The following is a 13,034-nucleotide window of genomic DNA, read 5'->3' as shown; positions in this document are numbered from 1 at the left end:
GTTAGTCTCTGTGTCCTCTATTCTGTACCATTGGTCTACCAGTCTGTTTTAGTGCCAATACCATGCTGTTTTTGTTACTATTGCTCTGTAGTATAGTTTAAGGTCTCATATAGCGATACTCCCTGCTTCACTCTTCTTGCTAAGGATTTCTTTAGCTATTCTTGATCTCTTATTTTTCCAGATGAATTTCATGATTGCTTTTTCTATTTTTATGAGGAATGCCATTGAGATTTTGTTTGGAATTGCATTAAATCTATATAGTGCTTTTGGTAGTATGATCATTTTGATAATATTAATTCTGCCTATCCCAAGAGCGAGGTAGATCTTTCCAGAAATAGTAAATGAATTCAGCAAAGAAGCAGGATATAAATCAACACCCATAAATCAAAGGCATTTCTGTATATCAGTGACAAAGCCTCTGAGAAGGAAATGAGGAAAACTGCCCCATTTACAGTAACCTCAAAAAAAAAAAATAAGATACTTGAGAATCAACGAAAGAAGTCAAAGATCTATACAATGAAAACTACAGAACCCTAAACAGAGAAATCAAAGAAGATCTTAGAATATGGAAAGATCTACACATTCCTCTCTTAAAAGGAGAAAGGGAGGAAGAGGGAGGGAGAGGGGAAAGGTGGGCAGGGTCAGATCAGAATATGATAGCCCAAAGGGTGGGGTTTTGGCCTGCTGAGAACTTCTAACTGAAGGAGATTGGAATCCCGAAAGCAACCTAGGCAGCAAAGCCTCTGCCCTTCTCTTGCCCTCCTGTCCTTCACCCTTCTCTCCCAAAGCCTTCTCTCATAAAACCTAGAAAGCTCTCTCTCTCTCTCTCTCTCTCTCTCTCTCTCTCTCTCTCCCTCTCTCTCTCTCACTCTCCTCTACCCTCTCTGCTATTCCCTTCCTGTCCCCTTACCCTCCCTTACCCCCTCCCTTAAAAACCCTCATTTCAGACAGGACCTGCCTTAGGTCCAGAAGGAAAGAAGGCTATACAGAGAGGCCAAGAAGAATCTGACCAGACAGGGCTTGCTAGGATCCTGGCAGCCTTTTACCATTAGCTCACACCCCCTTTCCAGTCATTTCTACATGGCCGTCCATTCTTCATGGAACATAAACATAAAAACAGGAGTTTTCCCTGGATCTGTAGGTCTTTATTTCTGAAGGCTTTTAGGTCAAATAAAGTTCTATTAAATAAATGTTATGATTTTTAAAATGTAAAGATATATACTAGTTCATAAATTAGAAGAAGCAATTTATATAGATAGACTCTTTCTGAAACTCATCTGAATTTTTATTGCAGTTCCTGGACCTTTTATACAGCTATAGAATTAAGATACTGTATTAGTGATAAGAGGATAAACAGTTTGGTAAGACAGAAAACTCAGAAAGTCATTGCCACATGATTTATGATTGAGGTGGGACTGCAGATCAGTGGTGGAAAATGTCAGTCTTTTTAATAAGTAGTGCTGAGACAATTGAGTATTTATGTGAAATTGAATGAAATTAAAGCTCCTACTATACACCATAGACAATAATTCTGTGTGACATATAGAATTAAGTGTGTGGGGCTGGGAATGTGGCTCAAGCATTAGCATGCTCGCCTGGCATGCGTGTGGCCCGGGTTCGATCCTCAGCGCCACATACAGACAAAGATGTTGTGTCCGCCAAATACTAAAAAATAAATATTAAAACTCTCTCTCTCTCTCCCAATCTCTCACTCTCTCTCACTCTTTCTTAAAAAAAAAAAGAATTAAGTGTGAATGGCAAAACAATAAAATGCTTTCAAGATAATACCTTTATGATTTTGGAGTGGGGTAAGTTTTCTTAAATATAACATAAAAAGCACTGATTGTAAAGGAAGATATTAAGAAATTTGATATTACTAGCAGTAAGTATTTATCATAATCAGAAGACACCATGGCAGACAAAAGTCATTCTTAATATTCAAAACTAATACTTGGTGTTAGAAGTTAGCAATGGTTGCTATCTTTTGGAAGAGTGCATTGGATAGGGTGTGGGGAAGGACACTCCCAGGAGGCTGATCATATCTTTCCTAGATCTGATGCTAGTTATACAGGTGTATTCACTTTGTGAAAGTTCAGCAAACTGTGCTAACAATTTGTACATTTTAAAATGTATATGCTCTACTTCAACAAAAAGTCTTTATAAAAGAAAACTAAGAAGCTATTTGTAAAACATTTGTCCAGCAAAATAATAGAGACCTCCTACAGCTCAATAAGATAGACATCTCAATAAAAAATCGAGCAAAATATTTGAACACACTTCAGAAAGAGGAAATCATTTATTTGATTTATTTGAAAAGGTGCTCAACCTTATTAATCTTCAGAGGAATGCAAATTAAAATGATTGATCTCTTTATACCAAAATTGGCTAACATGAAGAATCTGAGAAAACAGTACCTAATGAGGAAGTGGAGCAATGAGAACACTACTGCACTTGGGCTAGGAATAAAAATTGGCACAACCACCTTGGGAAATGGATTGTCATTACATAGTAGGTATGGAGGTTGCTGCAGTCTCTGGCTGGGCACAAAATCACGAGCCACCACACAGCTTGTAGATTCAAACAGCAATTCTTTATTCCCGAACTCACACCGGCCGTCTACAAACACGTTCTGGGGGAATCCAGGTTCTCTGCCCAAATCCACCACTCTACTGGGCTTCTGTCTCCCAAATATACTGTCTGACCCTAAGAACTCAAGAGGAACTCAGGCAGCAGGATATGCCCTATTCTAAAGGGGGAACACTCTAATCTCCTATTATGCTAAACCGGGGACACCCTAAACACGGATCCACCCTGGTCCTTGAGCAAGGTCACCTTTCAGGAGTCCTTCCACTAGACAGCATGGGAGTAGCTGGCAAGGAAATTGTCATACCTACTTGGCTGATGGCTCCCAGCAGAGGTAACATGCCAGGTGACTTAGTGATTCCGCTGTTTCAGAAATGGGTGCTTATGGGCACCAGAAGATGTTCAGAAGAGTATTTATAATAGCCTTGTTAACTATATCCAAACACTTGGAGTAATTCAAATATCTATCAACACAAGAATTTGTACATAAACTGTAGCATATTTATACAGCCATGTACTACATAATAGAATGAACTTTTCTGCAGAAAAATTCATATATGATATACATACATGTGAATATGTATGTATATAAATATCAATGTATACATATTCACATTTTTCATAAAATTTCAGAGGTGTTTCTTAGCTCTCTGAAGTTCATCCCAGATGTCCAGGTACAAGCCCCCTCTTCTAAAAGTACCCTCATTTGTCAATCAAAGAAGATGCATAAAAAGGTATTATGTATATATTTAATGATATCAGCCTGAGCCCATTTAGGTTTGTTAATGCAACAGTGGAATGCAGCCTCCAGGCCTTCCCATTCTTGCATTTGTCTGTATTGTTTTCATATTTGTTTAAATTAGAAAGTAATACATTTTTAACAGCATTGTTGAGGTATAATTTGTATATCATAACATTTCCCTTCTGTAAGAATAAAATTCATTGATTTTTGACACCTCTATAGAGTTTTGCATCTGTCACCACTATACAAGTTCAGAACATTCCCATCACCTCCCAAAATTTCCTCAAGCCACATTTGCCATCAATCAAATGTGTATTTTCAAATATAGTGTGTTGATTGCTTCATGTATTTCAAATAACTCATCATTAAAAATAGCATAACACATTGATGAATAGAAACTTGAAAAACATCAACCAAAATCTTTTGTTAAATGTATTTTGAGGTTCTGTATACATACTTGATTAAAATCAGCTTATTTGCATCTGTTCTCTACTGGTAGTTTCAAAAAAGGGAACATACTGAACAGTTGATTTCTTCCTTCATATGTTCTTGGTGGGTGAATAATTGTAAATTATTCTTTATTAGGAGTAACTAAAGGAAAGAATGTATTGATCAACTCTGATATTAAATGTCTCAGACTTTAGAACAGAATAACAAGTATTTTAAAAGCTTTTCTTGTCTTTGTTCTACCACTTCATATTAAGATGCTGAGTATAATATAGAAGTACATATGGAATATAAATATTATGTGAGCATATTATACTATTATGTATAATTGGGCTTCCTCAAGTGATGTTTTTAACAAACTTTTATTGTACATACTATACACTATTATTATAGAAATTATTATTTCTGCTTAAAGGTGATTGTATGGTTGGGAAATGCAGATATATTATGTGTAAAATTAAATATTTTTCTAAAAAAGTATAAATCAGATGTTCATGAATTTTGGACATAAAAATACATAATGCCTAGCTAGTTCTTAAGAGGTAGGCTATATCTTCTGTTTGTCAAAGTATTTACTCTGAAATATTGGTGGAGCTATCTTTTATTGAGGTTTCTCTGTTGCCAGGTACTTTATTACCAAGGTTGCCATCAGGACCAGGAATGACATTACTCACTATCAGGATTGAGAAAATTGGTCTGAAAGACCCTGGACAGTGCATTGATCCCTATATTACAGTTAGTGTAAAGGGTAAATAACTGGCAAATTGCATTATGTTTTTTCTCATATGGGACAAAGTTTTTGACAGGGGATGGTCTTGTATATGTGACAACTTACTTTAATGCATTCTATAATGAGGCAAAATCCTAGAAGAGATCATAACAGAACATAGTTCTGAAAGACTTACAAAATATATTTCCTACTTGCTTTTGAGTTTGTATAGATTTTTGCTCTTCAGATTCCAGCTAACGTGCGGACTAAACATACACATTGTCCTTAACAGCAGCTACAGCCTTCAGGATGTAGATTAACAATAGCACTCCTCACCTTCCATGGGTGTGTAGTTTTCTACACAAAGCCCCATGTCCTGTTTTCCCATCTCTCCTGCTTCAGCCCCTCTTCTTCCTGTGCTACTGAGGTATCTACATAGGTGAGTCCTACAGAGGCAGATGAAAATCAGGGGACAGGGAAGTAGGGTGCGTCCATAACATCCATGCCCTGAGAGCAATCCCGTGGGATGAAGATGTGATTAAGGAATAAATGATACCATTTTACAGAAATAACTATAGTTAGTACAAATGGCTTATTTTAATCTGTAGTTTTGCACCAAAGGAACAGATCGGTGCTGAAATTAAATGGAGGAACTTTTATCAATTGCAGAAATAAAGTCAGATCCATGGGTTCATTAGTGCTAATTAAAAGAAAAATATGACCACAAAGAAAAAGATTTATTTAAAGAACCTAATCCACAGCACTAATACTGGTACACTTTTAAATTCCGATGTTACTAGTTATCAAATATATAGTATACTGGAAAATATTTACATTGTTTGATAGACCATTTGTAAAACTGCATACTCATTCAGAAAGTATACTTAAAACACAAAAATATTTAATGATGTTGTAAATGTTAAGTTACCTTTGCATATGTTAAACTGAAATATTTTTATGTAAATATTTTTTAATTATTAAATGTACTAAATTGTTTTTGAGCTTTTTGAGACACATAAATGAATAACACATAAACACTGAGGAGTTATTAAATGAGTCCATGTTGAATTTGATTAAACTGAGATTTTAAAACCCAGAAAATTAAAACTATATATAATGTACCATCTGGTTGTTGTAAATTCAGGGTATGTTGTAAACAGTATAACCAGAATTTAGATAATATATATGAAAAATTATTCATTAACCAAAGGGTTTTTGTTGGCTGTTCTCATCCATTTTTGGTTCTTAACAGGGAAATTATGATAAGGTTAGGTTTAAAGGCTTTTCTAAATAAGCCATATACTTGATCAAAGTTAGAAATTGGTGGCAGAGCTCCATTGTGGCAAATTATATACTCCAGATTTTTTTTTTTTTTTGCATAGAAAAATATAGTGGACTATTCCCTAAAGAAAACATGTTTGTTCTTTTTACCACTTCACTATGAAGATCAAGTTTTGTCCACTTGGCCATGTAAAGGCTTCCTTGTCCCCTTCATGAGGTCTCCTATCCAGTCTATATTCATTTCTCTCCACATACCCCATGAACTTCAACAACTCTCACATACTTGCTCACACCAAATAGGAATCTCTTAGCCTGAGAATCTCCTCTCAGCTCTTTCCATGCCTCTTTAGGAACTGTAACCTTTGCAGTTTCTAGATTTTCCGTCTGTATATGTGAATGCTCATAAGCAGAAACTTATTTGTTTCTCCAGATCTGAATGGCATAGATTTAACTCCTGTGCAAGATACTCCTGTGGCTTCAAGAAAAGAAGATACATATGTTCATTTTAATGTGGACATTGAGCTCCAGAAGCATATTGAAAAATTAACCAAAGGTTTGTAATTATCAGTTACTGACTTCTTAAGGACTTCTTAAGGACAGTACTTATCTGGGTTTGTGTTGATAGTGTACTTAAAACAAGATCTTATGTCACATAGTTATGAATATTGACTTAAAGAAAGTCAAATCAACATTTTTTTAATTATGAGAATTAGCAGTTGCATTATCTAGTTGTGTAATAATGTGGTTAAATATTATTTGACAGGGAAGTATTTCTCATAATACAGAGTTAAGGAAGCAGGTTCTCTAATAATTACCTTAAGTCCTTTTAGGAACCTAATGATTACTTTCTAACAGTTAAGGAATTATTTTTTTTCTTTCAATAAGATGCTTTGGGTAAAAAGATACTATAACTGGCAGTTAGTTTGTAAGAATATGGAAAGGACAATCTGGGCGTGGTGGTTTCAGGAGGGAGAGAAATAAAATATCAAAGGAACTCTTTTAAATTTCTATTCTAATATAGGTGCTTATTGAAACCATTTTTATAGGTACTGCTGATACTTAAGTAACTTCTGTTTTTCTTGTGGTATTTAATATTTTATATTCTTTGGTAGTTTATGATTCTACCTGTGTACATAACTTACATTCTTGCTATACAATTTTGTTGTACTTTGTAGAATTAAATGATATGGAGAAATGTCACTCAGACATGGTAGATGAGCTTGGAGTGACAGCCACAGTGAGTTATCAACAGTTGTGTCATCAGACTGTTTGACACATGTTACTTTGTAAAATCATAGGCTTCTGGTGACACATAAGAAATGTGTGGTCTCTGGCTTATGTGGTTTGTTTTAATTCCTTAGGTGCAGCTATCTTCTTTGAATTCAAACACTACAAGCCTAAAAAAAGTTTTACCAGCACCAAGTGTTTTGCTTTCATGGAGATGGATGAGATTAAACCTGGGCCAATTGTAATAGAACTGTAAGTGATATACATATAGGATTCATACTGTACTAATGGTTACTAGTTCATGTTTCTTCTTAGTCCCTCTTATCTAGAATGTAACATTGGAGTAAATCAATCATCAAAGTATTTTAAACAATCATCTTTCTATTGTGGTTACAGATACAAGAAACCCACTGACTTTAAAAGAAAGAAATTGCAGTTATTGACCAAGAAACCACTTTATCTTCATCTACATCAAACTTTGCACAAGGAATGATTCTGACATGAGTAATGTGGAATTTCTGTGAATTTTACCACTCAGTACAAACCATCATAGCTCTGGGTAGCATATTCATCCTTCAGGAGGCAGGAAGTGAGCCGTACCTATAGGCCAGTGAGTCCTTTGCAAAGCTGTACCACAGAACTAAAGTCCAGCACCTCATTGTTATGACTCCTTTGGATACAAGGTTTATTGTAGATTTTGAAACATGTTTTTACTTTTCTATTAATTGTGCAATTAATAGTCTTTTTCCTAATTTACCACTGTTCCTACCCTGCTTCCTGGAATAATACTGCTGTGGTACGTATGCTCATCTTCAAACTTTAAAATACAGCAATAAGAATGTGCTAGAGTTTACACATTTGCTCACTTTTGCTCCAATATGGTCTTTTGATTTGAATTAACTTCAAACTTTTGAATTGAAGTGGGTAGGATAGTACCAGATTGCTTTGAAAGGAAATTGGATCACTTATGGTCTGTCTTATAGGCTGTTCCTTAGAGCTGGCCTAAATTCACCCTCATCTGATAGTTCTACTTAGAAATAGTGTGCCTTGACCAGATCAATATCTTATATGGGAGTGCCCCCCAGATTGTAGCTGTGATTTTTTTCCAGATGACCAGATTGTTTTTCTGAAAGTGAGCATATTTTTAGTCATGTTGATTAGTTGTTCTACATCACATTGCTATTGATTCTAGGGTTAACATTAATGATTCTAGGGTTAACATTAAAACCATCTCTCTCAGAATAATTACAAATTTTTGGGTGGGTTTAAATCATGTCATCTAAAAATAATTGAGTCAGATGCTAATGAGATACTGCAGGAACAACTGCTGTTTTTCTGACAACTGACTGTGAAACCTTAAAACCTGCATACCTTGTCTTTATAAAGTGATGAGTATGCAAAATCTGGAAAGATATTCTATTTTTTAATATAGGTAGATACAACTGCCATTTATTTCCTATTTAGATATATTGACATTCATATGAAAATATGCAGGTCATTAGCCTATTATAATTTCACCATTTACATTACTTTTAACTTAATGATGAGACATAAATAAAACTTTCATAGTACACAAGGTGGATATTTGATACACAGAACATAAAGATTTGTGAGGAGCTTTTTTGTGGGTTACATGTAGAACCCATGTATTTTAATATTCACTATTTTAAATGAACAATGCATGAAGGGAATGCAATACTTGGCCTATTTTTAAACTAGTGTAAACCCTAATCATACCATCTGTTTGCTTTTTAAAATGAATAACAGTAATTTTAGCCCTTGCACTTCAAGAGATTTAGTCTTTAATTTTTCAGTTGTCTGTTAGGTCAATTTTGTTTACTAGATGAATGTTAATAAAACGATATGAGCCTGAAAGAATTCTCAACCAAATTTAGTCTTTTCTTTCATCTGGATTGGGTTAATTTCACAAGTGCAAAAATAGTTCAGTCTACAGTAGTTCTAGGAAATGAAGAATTTGCCTTAATAAAATGTTCACTCAACTGAAACTCTGAGTAGTCAAAATTTCCAGACTGTAAACTTCTCAAGAGAAGGGCCTCATCTTCTCCATGTCATGTAAACTTTCCAAGGTGCTTGGCAGCACTCTGTACCCTGTGGAGTACTCAGTACCTTTTTGTTTGATGTTACTGATGTTGAAGTTGCTCCCTTAAAATCTACTATTAAAATGTAGCAAAACTGATACATTGTTCTTTCTGCTTTTTCATAGACTATAAAACATGTATATCAAAGTGATAATTTAAAAAAAAACAAACCTTTTTTTGGGGGTTGTAGATGGACACAGTACCTTTATATTTATATGTGGTGCTGAGGATCAAACCCAGTGCCTCACACGCAACCCCAGCCCCTCAAAGTGATAATTTATATAAAGAAACATTTAGCATCCTTCACATAAGAATGCTTTTTTTTTAACCTCTATTTATTTATGTGATGCTGAGGATTAAACCCAGGGCCTTGCCTGTGCTAGGCAAGTACTCTACCACTGAGCCACAACCCCAGCTGCCACCAAAGAATGGGGTTATATGAAAAAAAAGAGGATGCTTTGTATGAATGTCTTTCATCAGCATTAAACAAACTTAAATTGAACATTGTCATTAGCTTAGCTTTAATTCAGACCTGAATGACCAAACCTCCCCTGCCAAAAAAGGTGGTTTTATCTTGAAGCAATTAACACAAAACAATCTGTATCTCACAAATTAGTTGTTTAAATTTACTTTCTAGTGTGGGAGGGGATGAGTCACTGGACAATAATTACAACTATAGCAGTAATACTTTCAGGTTGAAACACTACTGCTTCACAAATGAAATGATTTTAGTAACTAAACTCAAACACAATTTGCTGGAGAGGACTTCTAAAACTTTTGAGATACAAAAGTATAATTGAATCAAGGGACAGTATTCTCTCACAACCGGTATATGGGCAGCTACCTTGGGCTTTGCTACAGAAGTGGTACAATCAGATGGATATAAGGAGAGGAAATTATGGGTGGGCTCAGAACTGCTCAGATAAACTACGTAGAACGCATTATAGCTTACTAATAGAATAAATACAAAAAAGGCTTTAGAGGGAAAACTACTGTTGCTTTGAATAAAAAAATAAATCTGCCTTTCCTTGAAAATCTATCTTCCTAGCTGACATCACCTTTATTTAAATGCTATTTTAAAATTAGAAGTTATAGTAACTTCAGCATTGCCTTGTGTCCTGTAGAGGTTGAAAGATACATTCAAAATTGGTGTTTGTGACTTAAATTTTATTTTACATGGCTAAAAATGGCATAAGGTATTATATGGTTTTTCTCTTACACACAGCTGCTGCTTCTGATATTAAATGGAAGCTATGTAGATTGAATTCTTCCTAACGGACTCAAATTCTTTTTGATTCTGAGTCATCTTCAGTAGTTTAGAGATTTTGTTTCACAGAGATTTTGTTTCACACTGAAGCTTTTGCCCCTATTTTGAGAATACTTAGGGGACATAAAAAGAACAATGATATGTTCTAGGTTCCAACAATCCTATTACTTTCTAGAACTTTAAAGAATGGAAGAATATGGTCTAGCAGTAAACAAAAGTACCAGGCTTTTATAATTTTATTTAAATCTTAAACCTCTTAAAATGTACTGTTAAAATTGCTGTAATTAAAATTACAGCTCTGGAGAGCTAGTTCTTAGGAACATTGTTTTAAAGACAGTAGTTACAGATTCAGGACTTGCTTTAATTGATTTTTAAATAAAATATATTTGAGTATCTAAAAAGAAAAAGAATTTAATTCAGCCCATAGTTGCTGATTAAGGACATTATAAGCCTTAGGGTTTCATTCATTCTTAGAGGATTATACTTTTCTAATTTTTTTATCATATTCCTTGAAAATCAGTGGCAAGGTATGGGAAAGAGAAGAGTGTGTGTGCACATTTTTTTTTAAAAGAAATTTCCTTATTTTTTATAGACACAACATACCACCCTATATTTTACTGTTTTAATGCAATACTGGCAAAAGCAGTAGAACTTCAGGTCAAACAACTCTTGCTACTAATGTAAACTCATTCTCAGAAAACCATTCTCACATGGACAGTGGTTAGAAAAAAGTACATGAATGTGCTACAAAAATAGAGCCACAAGACTTCTCACAAGTAAAAGAAATTCCTCTGTATAAGTCCACAGTTGACCAAGGTCCAGCCTCCTTAACAGTGAGCAACAGGAAATATGCTGCCAAGTCACCATCTTCAGTTCTGAGAGTGAGTTTACATGCTTCCCCAATGGCACAAAGTCTCATGACGATCCAATGAATCAACAGACACTTGGGAAATATTAATAAACAATTTTTTATGAACTATTACAACAAAGAACTTCAGCAAGAAGGAAAATGAAGTTTATGATCTTTGAGTAAACATTTTTAGCGTAACAGTCTCTGCGACCAGATATTTAAAGAGAAAAATCAAGCTTATAAAACACCATTTCTCTGTTATCAACTGGAATACACTAAAAATAGGATACTGGAAATACATGTTCTTAAAGCATTTCCACAGGAAATGTCCATAATTATGACATTCTAAACCATTTAGCAATTGTATATGCTACATTAACTAAAACAAAGGTATTCCTTATTGCATATTTTAAAGTTGGAAGGATACTCTAGTTTAAGTGGGGGATATTTAGGGGGAAAATATTTTGGCTCCAAATGTATACTGCACCAAGGCAGCTTCATTCTAAAAACATAAACCATTTAAAATAAACTTTTATATTTTGAAGCCAATAATCCTTCAACACAATGAATAGTTCATAGTCCACTTTCTGACTAAGTGTCAGAGGTTAATTTTATGGGCCCTGTTTTAAGGCCTGTGAACAGCCCTCACTACTCTGAGAATCGGGTGTAGGTGGAGGTTCATCTTTAAAGCCTGAAGACATTAAGTCTTTTGCAGCAGGTGGTGGCCCATAGTCTTGGGGACCATGAGTTGGAGGTGGTAATGGGGCACCAGGAATGAAGTACTCTCTTGGGCCAAATGAGCCTAAAGGTCTAAATGGTGCAGGTCCTGGAAAAAAATCACGAGGGTCAAAAGGCAAATCCCATTGTCCAGGTGGAACACCTGGTGCATATTCTCTGAAGCCTATTGGTGGACGGATACTAGGACCTGGAAAATAAAAAGGAAGTTATGTAAATACCCAGAAATTTCTGAACTTGGGTGATTTCAAGTATGTTAATATAGTCTTTAATTTCTCCCAAGCCTAGAACATCAACTGGTGAACATCCTGACTTGCCAGATGAGGCAAACTGAAATGGAACAAGTTTAGGTTATAACCTGGCCAACCAGCCATGAAGCAACATATTAAGGATTTAAACATGGCTCTACCTAGCTCCAGGCTTATCTTTTATCTTTCCCTACTATATAATTGCAGAATTATTTCTATCTCACAAGAGCTCCATTTATATTTGGAAGTACTATATTACCATGACAAGATGATAGATTATGAAATAAGAACTTTACTACATCAAAGAAATTTTGATAAAAGGAAATCCCACTATTTATTACTGTATCCATTAAAAATTCATGAAGTATTTCAGCATGGACTTTACACATGCCATCAGAATCAAGGTGCATGCCCTCCTGGAAAAGGCCTTCCACAGCCACCTAATTAAATCAGCAACATTTATTAGGTCACTGTTAAATCCTCCTCTTTAACACTTCCCTCTGACTTTTCTCAAGGTAAGGAGGGTTTGACTTTTCCTTTTCTATATTCTATAACCTACTGCCTATGATTCCATTATGGGTGATTACAAACTTTATGTTATAGGATTTTCATATCTGTGACAAAATTTTAAGTTATGGCATGTGTCTCATCCACCTTTTCATCTATTGCAGTGCATATCAACATATTTTCAACAAACATCTGCAGAAGTAATATTTCTGGCTTTTCTCTATATAGCCCCTTATCCTTGTCTATGAGATAGCTATTGCCTATCTCAGTATAAGATTATGTAGTGTCCCATATGTCCCAAAAAACTGGAGGAAAAGTTAAAATGTACTCAGCTGTATC

General features: G+C 34.9%; 1 protein-coding gene across 1 annotated transcript in view; it reads right to left on the bottom strand.

Moving 5' to 3' along the window:
• Positions 1–11,133: 11,133 nt before the first annotated feature.
• The window catches only part of LOC143641324 (transport and Golgi organization protein 1 homolog), a 40,271-nt gene continuing 38,370 nt past the window's right edge, over positions 11,134–13,034 (bottom strand). Inside the window, exon 28 of the mRNA XM_077108582.1 lies at positions 11,134–12,130. Within this exon, the coding sequence (XP_076964697.1) occupies positions 11,817–12,130 (314 nt within the window). The 3' untranslated portion in view covers positions 11,134–11,816. The remainder of the gene's footprint in view (positions 12,131–13,034) is intronic.

The sequence above is a fragment of the Callospermophilus lateralis genome, unplaced genomic scaffold (genome assembly GCF_048772815.1).
Source record: "Callospermophilus lateralis isolate mCalLat2 unplaced genomic scaffold, mCalLat2.hap1 Scaffold_96, whole genome shotgun sequence".
NCBI classification, from domain to species: domain Eukaryota; kingdom Metazoa; phylum Chordata; class Mammalia; order Rodentia; family Sciuridae; genus Callospermophilus; species Callospermophilus lateralis.
The sequence above is the reverse complement of the archived record's forward strand: the minus strand, read 5'-3'. Positions and strand labels throughout refer to the sequence as shown.